This window comes from Octopus bimaculoides, chromosome 4, assembly GCF_001194135.2.
Source record: "Octopus bimaculoides isolate UCB-OBI-ISO-001 chromosome 4, ASM119413v2, whole genome shotgun sequence".
Lineage (NCBI taxonomy): Eukaryota > Metazoa > Mollusca > Cephalopoda > Octopoda > Octopodidae > Octopus > Octopus bimaculoides.
The window spans coordinates 15,614,239-15,629,045 of record NC_068984.1 but is presented as its reverse complement, the minus strand read 5'-3'; the positions used below and the strand labels follow the sequence as shown (position 1 = coordinate 15,629,045).

The following is a 14,807-nucleotide window of genomic DNA, read 5'->3' as shown; positions in this document are numbered from 1 at the left end:
TTTTTTTTTTTTTTTTTTCTAAGTTGCCATGATTGACTGACTGATTGTAAATGCTTGGGAAATCTTTTTATCTTAAAGTTCAGACGTGCGTAATTATAGTCAGGGGTATATGTGTATTTCCTCTCTTTGAGGGAACTACTTTTAAAAAATGAAAAACAATTGAAAAGGAGAAAGAAGAAGGGGCCTCAGCTATTCTGTTTATACGATTGCCTCTCAGGTAATTAAACAGGATGAGTATTGTGGGGTTTTTTTTCCTCTTTTTCACACATTCAACAATTAGGGGGGAGGGCTTATTTTTCAAGCCTTCTTTTCTCTTATCACTTGACTAAATCATTAGATTTCTTGCACTTTACTGCTGCTGCCACTTCTGATGCTTCTAGTCTTGCTATAAATACATTTACATTTATTTTGAAAGGAAAACTTTTGAGAGATATTTCTTTTATTTCTTCATTCTTAAGCTCACTGCTTTCTCAGAAATCATCTAAGATTTTTCTCTCTCCGTAATTACTAAATAATCACTGACTCTAAGAGATAATGAAAAATTCCTAGTTCTCAAATGGCAGCAGCTGTAATTGCATTAGCCACATTATTTTAATGTTATCATCATTAGATCATTTTTTTAACTGTAAAGATGTAGACTGTTTTATATTATAATGACATGACTGAGGCGTATTTATCATCCGGCATTATTTGACAGGAATTAGTATTCATCAACCAATCAGTAATTAGAGCTCAGTATATTTTTCATCATCCCATCTTGCTTTGGAGCACCGACATCATCCGCTTTCTTCTATGTAAATTTTTAAATACATTCATTAGTATATGTGAAAATGCTCTTGCACATAGGTAGGGTGTAGCCTTACTACGATGGATCTATTTTTGGCTGTGCCATTGTTAGACAGGAACTCTTTTGTTTACTTTTCCCATCAAAGGTGCCTCCATTTCCCTCTGCAAAATGTTGCTTGCACAACTTACGTACACACATGTACTCCAACATTCTTCATTATGAGGCAGTGTCATTGTGCACCACTGAGACCTTGGAGTCCATAGTTCTAGTTACCATGTTCCCAATGTTGGAATGGTTTTGCTCCTTTTCCTTTAGCTTAGGTCATTGCTGTGTAACTACCTAATGAATGGTATAAGAATGTATCTTCATACAGTTTTGTGCATTCATGATACATTTTGTCCAGTGTTTCTAAATTTTCTGCCTTCCTCTGCAGACATGGTCTCTCTTTTGGGTTGACTGATGCATGGTTGAACTGATTGTGTTTTCTTTGAGGAGATATCCAGGTCTGCTATTTGTCAGTGTAACAAACAAAATTGCTGTCCAGACGAAAGTTGGTGGTACTAAGATAGAGGAGCAGAACTAGTTGCTTGGTTAGGGAGAGAGAGTATTACCCAAAAGAACAAATTGCCATTAGTTGTAGATAACTACTATAGACCATCTTGTCACAGGTTCGCTGGTATGTGATGTAAAAGTTAACCAAATGTGTCAAGAACTGATAGATCTAGAATTTATGTTCTCAGGGTAGCAACATATGTAGATTGAATTTTCTTTGAGCATTCGCTTGAGTAAATTAATTACTTTACTAATGATGAGGTACACAAAGATATACTGAACCTTCAATTGCTAATTGATCAGTCATGTTTTTATGATACAAAATAGAAATGTTTTTAAATATTTTACAAATGTAAGTGTAAATAGGAATTTTTTAAATATTAGTGAGATTCTGTTACAGTTTAAAATATCAGTCTGAGGTGTCTCCATTCGTTTCATTTATTAACTAAAGGCTTTCCAAATTTATCCATACTGCTTATTTGTATCAGGCAGGAATTCTTTATATCTCAATCATTAATTTTCAAACGTCTTCAGCAATTTTCCTTTCTTTTGTTTATTTACTATTTTGTGGAGACTGGCATCCAGTTTAGTTTTAAGGCAAGTATTAAGTATATTTCTCCTCTAAATTTTCCAATTGAAGGAAATCTTTGTGGCCAGTGGAGAGCATGATGAAGTCAACTGATTTGATTATTTCCCTTGTGGAGTTGGTGAAGATTAGATTTAACAGCAACAACAACCTCTGGCTTGGCTACATGATGTAGCGAATTGTAAATAACTTCATTATTTGTATCATTGTAAATACAACAATTCTGGTTAAATATAATAGTGAAACCGAAAGAAAAAAAAAGATAAGTGCTATGAGATGTTTGTTCCATTCCTACACATTTTGTTTCTTAAAAAAAAAGAAAGAAAAAGAAAATAAATGAAGGAAAAAATTATATTTGAAAGTTGTCATTTGTGTCAGTTTAAAAGTCTGTGGAATTCTTGACTGTTATGCTTAATTTTATTTTAATTATTTCAGCCCTGCCCTCAACTTGTTCAGTTGCATTCATTTCTCCACATTCAAGCCATTTGTTTTTACTTAAAACTCATCATTACTTGTTATATTCAATGTCATCCCAAAACTTTTAAACATACTCATCCTTATCGTAAGATCTGATTTAATTTTGTTATAATGGTTGACTGCTTGACATATTTAGGTTGTTCCACTTGTTTAAAAATCAAAGTATTCGCTATTTTACCTTGTCAGGCTTTATTGTTGACCCCTTCCCAATTCCTGTTTTCATTACACTTTCCACATTCACTTCCAGTCTTTTCAATTCATGTCACTGTAATTTGTTTTAGGCTTGGCTTTTCTAATTTATTCCTTGTTATTATTTCCTGTCCCTCTATTTTTATATTTGCTTTATATTTAGTTTATCCAGTCTAAGTTGCATTTGTTGGTGACTTTTACACATTGTTATTTTTGTCCTCAATATTTTTATTGTTTACAAAAATTCCCTTGAATGGTCGTGAGTGCTGTAGAGGTAAGTTCTTAGCAAGCCAAGCCTGCAAGCTGGTCTTGAATCCCAGTTGTATCTACTGCACTTCACTTGAACTAAAATGTCTTTGACAGAGGCATAAATGACACACACACAATTTTAACTTCTCTTCGGTAGAAACTAGTTACATTGTGTGAACCTGAAAGACATCTTGTGCTTGTCATTCCGTATGAAGCATGGCTCGTTTTCTATTACATGAATTGTTTCATATCTTATGTTCACTGCTGACTTGCTCAGTACATTGCTTCTGAACCTGTTTCAGCAATGTCCCTTTGTTAACATTTTGTTATATTTTATTTATTTTATTATTTGTGGCAGGTGCAAGGTGTACGTTCTTGTCGAATGGGAGGGAGGGTGGCTCAGTTTTGATTTCCATTTCAAGGTTTACTGTCCCTAATAACCCAGAGAAAAGGTATGATGAACATAAGTAGCTTCACATTTTCCATTCTTACTAAGACCTTCATGACCTGATTAGTTGGGTTTTTATATTATTATTATTATTATTATTCCCTTCTATATAACATTACTGTTCAGTAGCATAAATTTAAATTTCTCTGTTCATATAATTTGGGGGTCCAGTCAACACTCATCCATGTTCCTTCTCACCATTTACTTCTGTTCATATCCTGTAATTATTAGTGCCTTATATTAGGAGGAGGAAATTTTACTAAGGTCCCTCTTTGGATTCTTTCCCCACCAACCCTCTTATATGAAACAAATCTTACACATAAGGTTTTATTGAAATATTCAAGTTAGATTTTATGTTAGGTATCCTCTGTTCTTCCCCAATATGAGCTGAATATTTTTTTTTGTATTTGTTGTTAACATTTTAGGCACTTTAATTCTAAAGGGTTCTGCTAAGGATATTAATTCTTATAGAATGTTTCTCTTGTACCAAGTCAGAAGTTTTGTTGAAACAGGGGTGTATAGATGTGTGTGTGCTGTGATGCGGCCAATATTAACAGAGAAATAAGGTTTTCAGTCAAGTGTTCCATTGCACTATTCGCTAAAACATATTCCAATCAACCTGCCAATCAATGTATCATAGATCATTACTATCTTCATTCTGGAACTCTGTTGATTTTTTTAAAATAAGGAAATTTTATTCCTGATCCCGTAGCATTCTATTTTGTACAAATAAAGTCATAATATATCAATGTTTTGTTTTCTTTCACAATTCATACCTACATTCTGCACATTGGAACTTGTGTTTTTCTAATGCTAAAGTGGGTTTGATGGGTCTACAAAATAGATGCTCCCTCCCTTTGTTAAAGCTTACTACTTATTGTTATGTCTCTTAATCTCTTCCCTATTATCCCCCACCTTTAGTACTGCAGTTTTACTTTAATAGGTTTTGGATTTTAATTCTCTGTTTAATTATTACATAAGTTGTAGCTGGCTGAGTCTACATGGGTATCATGTATTGGGTGCTCATTACATTGGAGGGGTGAGGCATTGAAAGGAGTGGGCTTCATCAGGCAAGCTCACTCTCGATACACAATTACTAATCCTAAAAATTGATGCCTCTACAAACTGACTGCATTATGGGTCTCACTAAATTATTTATTATACTCCCCTTTTCTTTTAGTGACTATTTCTGTTAAAATAAGAATTCTTTAGAAGCTGTAGAAATTACCTCTGGGAAGAGTACTTGCAGGTGAAAGTTGGCAAAACTCCAGTATACACCCCTTTCTCCTTACAGTCTTTCCATTAGTATTTGTGGAGTTACCTATAGATTTTTTTTTTTTTTTTTTCATCCTGGTGAGCTGAGTAGAGTAAAATTCCACTGTTTCAAACTTTGGTTGATTGTGACTCTGAAATGTTCTATGTTTTAAAAACGTTTTTCTATATTTTATTGATTACATACTTTCAGGTAGAGACCTTTGAAATAAGTTTTAGTGGATAGAAATTGGAAGTTGTACTTTTTTTTTTTTCTATTTGTTTTCTTAAATCCAGCTAAATTTGAAGATTTCTCCAACTGAAGCCATTTTCTTAATGCTAAGTGCTTAAACAAAAATCCAAGCACTTCCCTCAAGACACTGATGAAGTTTTCTTTACTTATAGTTTAGAAAGAAAGTCAAAAGAAAAAATAGATAACGATGTAGATTTTGAAAATACATTTATAATTTTTCATATAATAATGAGACTTTCAATGAAACGGGGGGAGGGGTGTTTGTTTTTACAAAATACACTGCTACCTGTACATTTTAACTGTTTTTTGCTAGAGATTGAGAATGTTTAGTTGCTGCTTCCACTGCATCTATTAGTGCAGCTCTGAAGCCTGCTTTCTCAAGTGTGTGCATAGCAGTAATTGTAGTTCCACCAGGAGAACATACTTCATCTTTCAACTGACCTGGGTGTTTTCCTGTTTCTAAAACCATCTTTGCTGCACCCTGCAAGAGAAATATTGTCGAGTCTTTAATATTTTATGTCTTACTCAAGAAAAGCTGCTCACCACAACAGAATTGATATCCTAAAACGAAGATCATCGTCATCTTTTAATGTCCGCTTTCCAATGCTAGCATAGGTTGGACTATTTGACTGAGGACTGGTGGACCGGATGTTTCTACAGCTGGATACCCTTCCTAATGCCAACCACTCCAAGAGTGTAGCAGATTCCACCGGCACGAGGGTCAGTCAGTCAGTACTGGCAACAGCCACGCTCAAAATGGTGTTTTTTACGTGCCACCTGCACAGGAGCCAGTCCAGCGGCACTCGAATATTTTCTAACGTGCCAGTGATGCGACACTGGTAACAATCACGCTCAAATGGTGCTAGTTACGTGCCAGTCATTGAATATGGTTCAATTACGATTTCAATTTCACTTGCCTCAACATGTCTTTGCAAGCAGAGTTTAGTGTCCAATGAAGTAAAGATACAAATAAGTGAGCTGCCATGATTCTTAATACTGAAATCCTTTATGGATTCCCCCAGGAATATCCTTTTAGCATTTGCAACTCTCTGACCCCTGACAGCATGGAAAGCAGATGTTAAATGATGATTTGCACAGCTGATTAACTAAATGTCCCCCACCACCTTTCCATTACCAATTTGCTATGGAGAAATCCTACCAAGTAATGTTTATAAACCAGCTTGGATGGTGATGGTTGGAATGTATTTTCTATCAAAGCTCTACTCAATCAGGGTTGATATAATGCTAAACCACAGAACCCACTGAGCCGGGTTATCTGACAAGGTACAAGTTAATTAAACTAGGAAAAGTAGATGGAACAAAAAAACAAAATAAAGCATTTACTTACCAAAAGGGTTTGTGCTGCAAGTTTAGTAGAGAGTGCTCGGGGTAAACCCATTTTGACTCCACCATCAGCAAGGGCTTCAATAGCTGCAAAAGCCTGCAAGTAAACAACAAAGACAAGATTAATTCCAGTAAATGAGTCAATAAACAATTTGGCTTTTTTTTTTTAAGACGTTTTTAACATTTTTACACAAGAAAATGACAGAAATTCATTAAAAGTATAAAAGATTGAATTATTGAGAAAAAAAACCCATAAATGCTTCAAGGAGAGTAAGCAGCTGAGGATGTGAAAGAGGAGTAACACATTTTACACCCCAGAATAAAATGGCATGTTTAGCCACACCTTGTGCACAGGAATGTAAAGGCATTGCCATAGAGACACTGCAGTAGCCAGTCCACTTCAATTTTCAAACAGGCCACAGTTATCCCAATTCTGTGGAGCAAATTGGCAGTGTAGGGTCCAAGAACATGTGAGATCTTGATGGCAACTGGCACAAACTGACAGCAGATCAGGTTTTTTATAACAAAACTGATTTCAACTACAATATATATGACTTTTTCCCCAAAAAAATCACCCAGGGTCCTAAATGCAAAGTTGTGCCTTCCATAAAGTTTGATACACTAAAAGCCATTTTTCTTGAATATGGCTTGTGTCTAATATGTCTGTGCATGTTTTATGCCATCAAATACATCATCATCGTTTAACGTCCGCTTTCCATGCTAGCATGGGTTGGACGATTTGACTGAGGACTGGTTGGACGATTTGACTGAGGACTGGTGAAACCAGATGGCAACACCAGGCTCCAATGTAATTTGGCAGAGTTTCTACAGCTGGATGCCCTTCCTAACGCCAACCACTCAGAGAGTGTAGTGGGTGCTTTTACATGTCACCCGCACGAAGGCCAGTCAGGCGGTACTGGCAACGGCCACGCTCGAAATGGTGTCTTTTATGTGCCACCCGCACAAGAGCCAGTCCAGGGGCACTGGCAACGATCTCGCTCGAAAACCCTACGAAGGCCAGTCAGGCGGTACTGGCAACGGTCATTTTGTTTTAACAAAATACGCACAGGTGTGGTTGTGTGGTAAGTTGTTTGCTTCCTAATCATGTGGTTCCAGGTTCAGTCCTACTGTGTGATATCTTGGGCAAGTGTCTTTTACAATTGCCTCAAACCAGCCAAAGCCTTGTGAATGATGGAAAGAAGCCTGTCATATGGATACATATACAAGTGTTGGTGTTTACATCCTCATAAGTTCAGCAAAAGAGACCAATAGAACAAGTACAAGGCTTAGGGGTAAAAAAAAAATCAATACTGGCGTTGATTCAAGGTGGTACTCCAGCATGGCTGTAGTCTAATGATTGAAACAAGAAAAAGATAGTTTCTACAGTTATAACAATTGGAACCTCGTGGAATTTCACTCCAAGAGTCTACTTGAGTTTTGACGGCTGGTTGACTGTCACTGGCAAATTTTGAGCAGACTCACTTTTTGATATAATAAATACGTTTCTATTTTATCTATTGAATTCTATATAAATCATGTTTACACCATGTATATTTATTTGTATATGTTTTACAATTTCTTATATTTGTACAATTCCAATGTGTAGAAGCAGATAGACACAAACACATCTTTGTAAATTCTTCACTGTCCGTTACATTTCACTATTGATTTCTTGCAGTTGTAGATTCAGTAGAATGGAGAAATACAATTTTTACATCAATTCATATTTTAGAAGAGCTTGCAAAGATAATTGATCAGAGATAACTATAAAACACGCAGGTAACCCATATATGGTTTAAAGAGGTTTGACTAAGTTCATATCACTACAAGAATAGACTGACAAATATCTTTTAATACAAATTTACCGAAGTAACGACTCTTTTATTCTTTTACTTGTTTCAGTCATTTGACTGTGGCCATGCTGGAGCACCGCCAATACTTCTTTTTTTTAATATGGTTCGTCCACATAACTCCATAAAAAGCATAGAGCCAGTTTCTCTGTTGTAGATGTTTCCCCTTGGATGGGGCGCCAGTCCATTGCAGAATCACTCATTTTTTCCACCTGAGTGGACTAGAGTGATATGAAATGTTTTGCTCAAAAACACAGCACATCGCCCAGTCCAGGAATCAAAACCACAATCTTACAATCATGAGTCTAACGCTCTAACCACTAAGCCATGTACCTCCACTTTTGATATACAAAAGGCTAAATTAAGTAGACCAGAGGGGGAGGGGTTTATATGCAATACAAATATTTAAGAAAATTACATAAGCTGGTCCACTGCCGCTGAGCCCTGTGACAGCATCAAGGTTCTCTTCAGTTCCTTCTTCACAAATTCCAACACTAGAGAGTAATTCAGCCACCAAGTCATTGTCTCCAGCACGTGCAGATTTTCCTGGGGCCAACACGGCTGCTCCAGCTTGTACAAGAGCTGGAGTATTTGGCATAACTCTCACCACACGGGTTGATTGAGGTAGACGCTACAATAAATATAACAGAATAAAGTATGTATAAATATCGTAAATAAATACCATATAAAATTATTTTGTGGCTATATAAAAATACAATGTAATGATAAAAATCCAAGAAGTCAACTGAAAAACAAGGAAATTCAATCATAATGCAATAGAAATGTTGTCTGTAATCTTTCTAGTTTACAGCAACCTTTAAATGCAAAAATTTTTACTTACATTACAGGTTTGGTCAACCAAGTGTGTAATGTAATCGTTTAACTATTTATTTAATAATTGGAAGGGCATCCAGCTGTAGAAACGTTGCCAAATCAGATTGGAGCCTGGTGTAGCCACCTGGTTCACCAGTCCTCAGTCAAATCGTCCAACCCATGCTAGCATGGAAAGCGGACGTTAAACGATGATGAGCCTATTGATGCTCAGGTGCACTTACAACTTGTTGAAAAAAGGTTAAAAGAGGAGACATTACAAGTCAAATCAAAAACGTTAGAAGTACATACATGGTCTCTCTTGTCCAATATTTTGAATTTGGGTTTGTCCCTGTTAATGGAGGTGGCTGGATATACCTCATTCCAAGAGCAATTGCTCTTACATTATTTCGCCTGGTTTTGGGCATCCTCCCTCCTCAAGCCAACCCTCTCAATCTCCTCCTCCTTTTTTTATTTGGTCAACCTCACTTTTGCAGTTCATTCACTCTAAACGCAAGCACTCTCCTCAAAACATGATCCTCATCCCTCCTCAACGTATGTCCATACCACTGCACTCCATTTGCCCTTGCCAGCTGTTCCACCGATTCCTTCAACCCCTGCATCCCCATCAAGTCCTCGGCTCGCCTTTCATTCAATAGTACACAAAATAAGACAGAAAAGTGAACTTTAAAAGAGCCATAAAGAGGAAAAGATGTATAAACATGCCAGGAACAGTGTTTGCAAATTTCAGGAAGCATTAGCAATGCCAAAATAAAAATATGCAGGGCATGTCTATATCTGCTGTATAGAGAACAGTTAAATTGAGTTATTTTATTGCTGCAGACTGTGTTAAGCATTTAAATTTTATTTAGCAAACTAAAAGCTTTCATTTCTAAAGCATTTAATTGTGTGCAATTTCTAGTGTGTGTGTGTGTTTTTAGTATTCATTGTCCATATTTTGCTAGAGGTAACTGACTTCTTACTCCTCACAGATATAGACCAAAAAATCCAATATGAACAGAAGGGGAAAAAGCAATTAGACTAAAAAGGAAAGAGTAATGGAATAATAATATATTTTCTCAAAATATTATACTTGGTAATTAGACATTCACCCTGTATTATTCCTGTTTAATTCATCATTATCATAATTTATGTCCACTTTTCCATGTTGGAATGTGTTGAACAGGTCACAGAGTATAACTCTTATTTGGATCCTCCCAAACAGATCAGAGACCCTGCCTTGCCTAGATTTCAAATGGTTATCTTCAACAACTTTCAGATTTTTATTCCTTAATAGACATTTTATGTCAATCCAATCATTCAATTGGCTTTCAAGCAATTGGGCATTTTAGAAAGCACCCACACTGGTGCCACATAAAAAGCACCTGTGCCAGTGCCACGTAGAAGGCATCCAAGACACTCTGTAAAGTACTTGGCATTAAGAATGGCATCAAGCCATAAAAGCCAAATCAAATCAGACAGAGACCTGTTCTAGCTTGCCAGGTCTGGCTAAAACTGCCCAACCCATGACAGCCTGGAAAATGGACATTAAATGATGATGATTAGGATTTTGAGACCTACCGTCTACTATACACACTAGTAGCAGTAGTACATCTAAAAATGTCTTAAAATAAATATATTCAATGATGAAATATTTAGTTATATAAAGAGCACATCTAACTGCGAAAACTGCTTAGCAATATATAAATGTTCACATTTTCCAAAATCACCCCAACACATTTTTGTTGTAAAATAAAAGCAAAACAATGACAAAACTATTTTCCATGTCATTTGAATTTAGAAAATGTTTGGAATATCGATATATTTTTCCATCTTTTCACAAATATTAGTGTTTCCTGATAGTAAAATAATGCATATACGTATATCAGAACTACACATACAATAAAGCAACTTTATCTGCTTAGAAGCAAAGAAGTAATATGCTTTTATAAAACTAAACACATTGTAGACAACTTCCTTTAATCTTGAATCTTTGTACTTGCAAGGAAGATCATAGATGAGAATATCTAACATGAATCTTAATTGGTTAAATAGAAATTAGCACAATTCATAATAAACTTAATCAGAAACAATAGGTTAATAAAGAGGAGGTAATTAAAGAATTAACTTACCTCTTCAATAGAAGATAATCGGATTCCTGCAGCGATAGACACTACTAACTTGTCAGAACTAACGAAAGGGTGGATTTCATCCAGTAGACAAGACACAACCTTAGGTTTTACTGCAATAAAAACCACCTGTGTGTTCTTGATAACTTCTTCATTCTTTGATGTTGTTGTCACACCTAATGTCTGGAATAGAAGGTTTCATAAAAATTTTAAATTAGGCTGGAATTTGTATGTGTAAGGGAAATGGTACTCTATGTTATGTTTTGTATTGAAAAGCTTTAAGACTATCATATTAAATTCAAATTTATTTGTTACAACATGGCTGTACAGTAAGAAGTTAACTTCCCAATCACATGGCTCTGGATTTTGTCCCACTCCTGGAACCTCGAACAAGTGTGTCTTGGACCAACTCTGAGTGGATTTGGTAGAAGGAAACTGAATGAAGTCCATCATGTGTGTGTGTATATATATGAAAAACTGAATAAAAAGGGACAGGAGTGGTTGTGTAGTAAGTAGTTTGCTTGCCAATTACATGGTTCAAGGTTCAATCCCACTGTGTGGCACCTAGGGCAAGTGTCTTCTACTATAACCTTGAGCCGACCAAAGCCTTGTGAGTGGATTTGGTAGACGGAAACTGAAAGAAGCCCATCATATATATACGTGTGTGTTTGTCCCCCCACCATCTCTTGACAACTAACGTTGGTGTGTTTACGTTCCTGTAACTTAGTGGTTCAGCAAAAGAGAAACGATAGAATAAGTACTCGGCTTACAAAGAATAAGTCCCAGGGTCAATTTGTTCGACTAAAGGCAGTGCTTCAGCATGGCCGCAGTCAAATGACAGGAACAAATAAAAGAATAAAAAGAGCTTTTCTAATAATATATATCTTTCACATAAGCATTATGAAACTAATAACCTGGTGTACAGTAATTGCCTTTTGGACACGCTTTTTTTATTTACATCAACAAAGACTTTCTCACTAGTAATGCTTTCCCTGTATATTGGATAAGTGTGAGTCATTTTTTCCCAAATAAATTGCACTTCATATTCGAGGCTCCAATGAAGCTATAGGATATTATTCAGGCTCTCGACTAAGAACCCACAGCATCTTAGAGCAGAAAAACAGCTGTAAGCTAATGAAGTTCATAACACAGCCATTGTTTATTCTGTGTCATCTCTTTTTCCTACATTTTTTCTTTTATTTGTTTCAGTCATTTGACTGCAGCCATGCTGGAGCACCACCTTTAGTCGAACAAATTGACCCCAAGACTTATTCTATCGGCTACCTTTTGCCGAACTGCTAAGTTACAGGGACATAAACACAGACACACACACACACACACACACATATATACACAACAGGCTTAGATATATATATGACGGGCTTCTTTCAGTTTCTGTCTACCAAATCCACTCACCAGGCTTTGCTCAACTCGAGGCTATAGTAGAAGACACTTGCCCAAGGTTCCATGCAGTGGACTGAACCCAGAACCATGTGGCTGGGAAGCAAACTACTTACCACACAGCCACTCCTATATATATATATGTGTGTGTGCGTGTGTATATCATCATCATCATCATTTAACGTCCACTTTCCGTGCTAGCATGGGTTGACTGGGGACTGGCAAACCAGATGGCTACACCAGACTCCAATCTGATCTGGTAGAGTTTCTACAGCTGGATGCCCTTCCTATATATCATCATTATCATTGTTTAACATCCGCTTTCCATGCTAGCATGGGTTGGACGATTTGACTGAGGACTGGTGAAACCGGATGGCAACACCAGCCTCCAATCTGATCTGGCAGAGTTTCTACAGCTGGATGCCCTTCCTAACGCCAACCACTCAGAGAGTGTAGTGGGTGCTTTTACATGTCACCCGCACGAAGGCCAGTCAGGCGGTACTAGCAACGGCCACACTCAAAATGGTGTATTTTATGTGCCACCCGCACAAGAGCCAGTCCAGGGGCACTGACAACGATATAGCTCGAAAATCCTTACACATGTCACGGGCACAAGTGCCAGAAAGGCGACGCTGGGCACAGGTGCTATCCCGATTTCGCTATTCGCTTGCCCCAATAAGTCATTGCAAGCTGAGTTTCATGTCCAATGAAGGAGACGACGTTGGCACGGGTGCCAGTCAAATTCAATTTATATATATATATATATATATATACATACATGAGGTGGTATCAGAAAGTTCCAAACTTGCTATGTCTAATAAAAAATAAGTTATTTACCTCAGTTTTAACATCATCTCCTTCAAATTAATCACCTTGTGCAGCAAGGTGACTATTTCGAAGGAGATGATGTTTTAGTCACCATTGTGACTAAAACAATGGTTCTCAACCGGGGTTCACGCAACAAAATAGTAAACTGGGGATTCACAATAGTATCTTAAGGGTCCCTGAAAAAAAGTTGCTCTAGATGTGTGTATTGGTATGTACTGCAAGAAGCAGCTAGGTTTCTTTCTCCAACACTTTACACGGTTCAACCTACACAAATTAATGTGTGGAAAACAAAATAAGAATTTTGAAAGAAGTTTCTATAAAACTAGTTTTTAAATGTGGAATAACTGTTGGGGTCCACCAGAATAAAATAGTAATCAAAGGGGGTCCATAGATTAAAAAATGGTTGAGAACCCCTGATCTAAAACAACTAAAAGATAACTGATAAGATTCTAAGCTAATTTACACCTTATCAAACTAGGGGATGTATTTTTAGTTAAAAAACAAAAATTAAACCTAATGAATAGAAGCAGACTAAATTTAGATCTAACCTCATAATTCTGTGACCCTTCATTGAATCAGTAACACTTCCTCTTCCTTTTATATGTTAATATGTTACCATTAGTCATCTCTTCAAAGTCTGCTCGTTATCTTAACATTTCTTGCTTATCTCCCCTCTATAATAACAAGGGAACGTTATATGGCTCCTCGATACGCCAGAAATAGCAGCCAACTCCCCCTATTGTCTTTAACCTTAGCATTCAGTTTATTCTGACAAATGTAATGCTTCTGTATTCACATTGTTTTGAATTAATCATGCATTATCTCACAGCTTCAAGATTGCAATGATGTGATTGTTTATTTTTTAGAATGACATTGTAGGTAGAGTAGGTTTGAAATTTTGGAACTGGCCAGTTTAAATGCTAAAGGATTAAAAAAGGATACATTAAACAATATAACCCTAGAAATACTATGCCAGAAAAAGAAACAGGACATGGCAGGAGTTCTTTTTATCATAAGTCTTCTCAGTCAGAGCCAACATGCAGCTCAGCTACTATAATTCTGAAATCATTTTTCTATCCTGGCATAAACTGGATGTTTTTTTATAAAGTGTTGTTTCATAGCTGGATGCTTTTCCTGTTCCCATCCCTTTTGAGGTTGTAATGCCTATTCTAAAAACAATACACATATAGAAAACTCTAGTGAACTTCCTCTCTCTATTATATATACATACATACGAACATATCAGGTAACAGCTAACCTTTGTGCGCTGTTTTGGACCCCATTGTGTCTACCACTCTGATTGGTTGGTATTGGCGCAATTTGTCTCTTACTCTATTGCACGCCAATATGCAACCTAACCAATCGCAGCCTCCAGATGAATCACATGAGACAGTCTGTTCCACAATCCATTTGAGCCTGCCACTGGCTATAAAAACTCACCTCTTCCTAATCTCAGGGTCTGTTGGTTCCAGACTTTCTAAGGTCTAACCACTGACCACATTACAGTGACCTCTATCATGTCTTCTCATCAACGTTGTCAACATCTACACAGCACTAACACACTGCACTGTTCGTGAGCTTTCCTCACCAGGGTTAACAGCTAACATACAGGAAGGGCATCCAGCTGTAGAAACTCTGCCAAATCAGACTGGA

General features: G+C 36.7%; 2 protein-coding genes across 3 annotated transcripts in view; one reads left to right on the top strand and one right to left on the bottom strand.

Moving 5' to 3' along the window:
- The window catches only part of LOC106877019 (double-strand-break repair protein rad21 homolog), a 26,237-nt gene extending 24,137 nt beyond the window's left edge, over positions 1–2,100 (top strand). Inside the window, exon 13 of the mRNA XM_052967619.1 lies at positions 1,980–2,100. Within this exon, the coding sequence (XP_052823579.1) occupies positions 1,980–2,100 (121 nt within the window). The remainder of the gene's footprint in view (positions 1–1,979) is intronic.
- A 2,882-nt stretch (positions 2,101–4,982) lies between these two features.
- Positions 4,983–14,807, bottom strand: part of LOC106877093 (pyrroline-5-carboxylate reductase 2) — a 42,257-nt gene continuing 32,432 nt past the window's right edge. For both annotated transcript variants that reach the window (XM_014925894.2, XM_014925888.2), the window contains exons 3-6: positions 10,929–11,108; positions 8,405–8,617; positions 6,141–6,233; positions 4,983–5,273 (exon numbers count right to left, since the gene is read on the bottom strand). In XM_014925894.2, the coding sequence (XP_014781380.1) occupies positions 5,088–5,273; positions 6,141–6,233; positions 8,405–8,617; positions 10,929–11,108 (672 nt within the window). In that variant the 3' untranslated portion in view covers positions 4,983–5,087. The remainder of the gene's footprint in view (positions 5,274–6,140; positions 6,234–8,404; positions 8,618–10,928; positions 11,109–14,807) is intronic.